Below are 1,458 nucleotides of genomic sequence, written 5' to 3'. Positions count from 1 at the left end.
TGGGGGAAAAGCCCGAGCCCAGCCCGAATCCCGGGAATTCCTTGGACACCTCCAGGGATGGGATCCGACCCTCCCTGAGCCCATTCTGAACCTTTTCCCCTTTTCCAGGAGGGATTTTCCCAAATTTCCCACCCTGAGCCTCCCCTGGCACAGCTCCAGGCCGTTCCCTCCTGTCCTGTCCCCGTTCCCTGGGATCAGATCCCAAATTCCCGCTGGAAAATCCCAAAATTCCCCCTGGATCCCCGTCAGGATTCTCCATTCTCTTCTCCCATCGCTCCAGACCCTCCCTCCATCCGCGATCTTCCCGCTCCCCTCACAAATCCCCCCCCAAACCGCTCCCACGCCTCTCCCCCGCTTCCCGCATTCCCCGAATCCCGATTTTCCGACGCTTTTCCCGGGATTTGCACCTTTCACCCGCGCGGATTTGGTCTCGAACTTGGTCAACATGGCGGCACCGGCCCGGCCTCAGCCCGGAACCTCCACGTCGGCACCGCGGGCCCGCCCCGGAGCCACACCCCTTCTGACGTCACTTCCGCATCCTACCCGGAAGTGAAACTGACGCGGGCAGTGATGGCGGCGGCCGGGCCGGGCCGGGCTTCCCTGGGAACGGCCCGGAATTCCCTGGGAACGGCCTGGAATTCTCCGGGAGCGGCCCGGAGTTCCCTGCGGATGCTCCGCGCGCTGCTCGTGGCCGCGCTGGCGGCGGGTGAGGCCTGAGGGAGGAGGGGGAGGGGAGAGCTCGGAGCCCCCCGGGACACTTTGGGGTCACCCGGGACACTTTGGGGTCCCCTGGGATCTTTTTGGGGTCCCCTTTGACCCTTTCTGGGGCTCTCTCTGACACTTTCGGGGTCCCCATTGCCCCTTTGGGGTCCTCTGGGATCCCTTTTGGGGTCCCTTTCCCTTTTTAGGGTCCACCCTGACCCTTTTTGGGGTCCCCTGTGACACTTTTAGGGTCCCCATTGCCCTTTTGGGGTCCCCTTTCGACCCTTTTTGGGGTCCTTCAGCCATTCCTGGGATGTTCCTGAGGGGTTTTTGGGATGGGATTTTTCCCCACCGCCATTCCCAGGATTTTCTTGCTGCCATTCCCAGGATTTTCCCTCCCTCATTCCCAGGATTTTTCCCCACTGCCATTCCTTGGATTTTTTCCCAATTCCCGGGATTTTCCTGCCGTCATTCCCAGGATTTTCCCTCATTCCCGGGATTTTCCCTCCCTCATTCCCAGGACTTTTCCTGCATTCCCAGGATTTTTCCCGCCACCATTCCCAGGATTTTTCCCCACCTCCATTCCCAGGATTTTTCCCTCATTCCCAGGATTTTCCTGCTGCCATTCCCAGGATTTTCCCTCCCTCATTCCCAGGATTTTCCTGCCGTCATTCCCAGGATTTTTCCCTCCCTCATTCCCAGGATTTTTCCCTCATTCCCGAGATTTTCCCTCCCTCATTCCCAGGATTTTCCCTC

General features: G+C 59.7%; 2 protein-coding genes across 2 annotated transcripts in view; one reads left to right on the top strand and one right to left on the bottom strand.

Annotated features, from left to right (window-relative positions):
* The window catches only part of LOC107214614 (coatomer subunit alpha-like), a 30,114-nt gene extending 29,667 nt beyond the window's left edge, over nt 1-447 (bottom strand). The window contains exon 1 of the mRNA XM_033519772.1: nt 356-447. Coding sequence (XP_033375663.1) covers nt 356-447 — 92 coding nt within the window. The remainder of the gene's footprint in view (nt 1-355) is intronic.
* Nucleotides 448-570: 123 nt separating this feature from the next.
* NCSTN (nicastrin) overlaps nt 571-1,458 on the top strand; it is a 16,749-nt gene continuing 15,861 nt past the window's right edge. The window contains exon 1 of the mRNA XM_033519771.1: nt 571-706. Coding sequence (XP_033375662.1) covers nt 571-706 — 136 coding nt within the window. The remainder of the gene's footprint in view (nt 707-1,458) is intronic.

Source organism: Parus major, chromosome 25LG2 (assembly GCF_001522545.3).
Source record: "Parus major isolate Abel chromosome 25LG2, Parus_major1.1, whole genome shotgun sequence".
NCBI lineage: Eukaryota > Metazoa > Chordata > Aves > Passeriformes > Paridae > Parus > Parus major.
The sequence above is the reverse complement of the archived record's forward strand: the minus strand, read 5'-3'. Positions and strand labels throughout refer to the sequence as shown.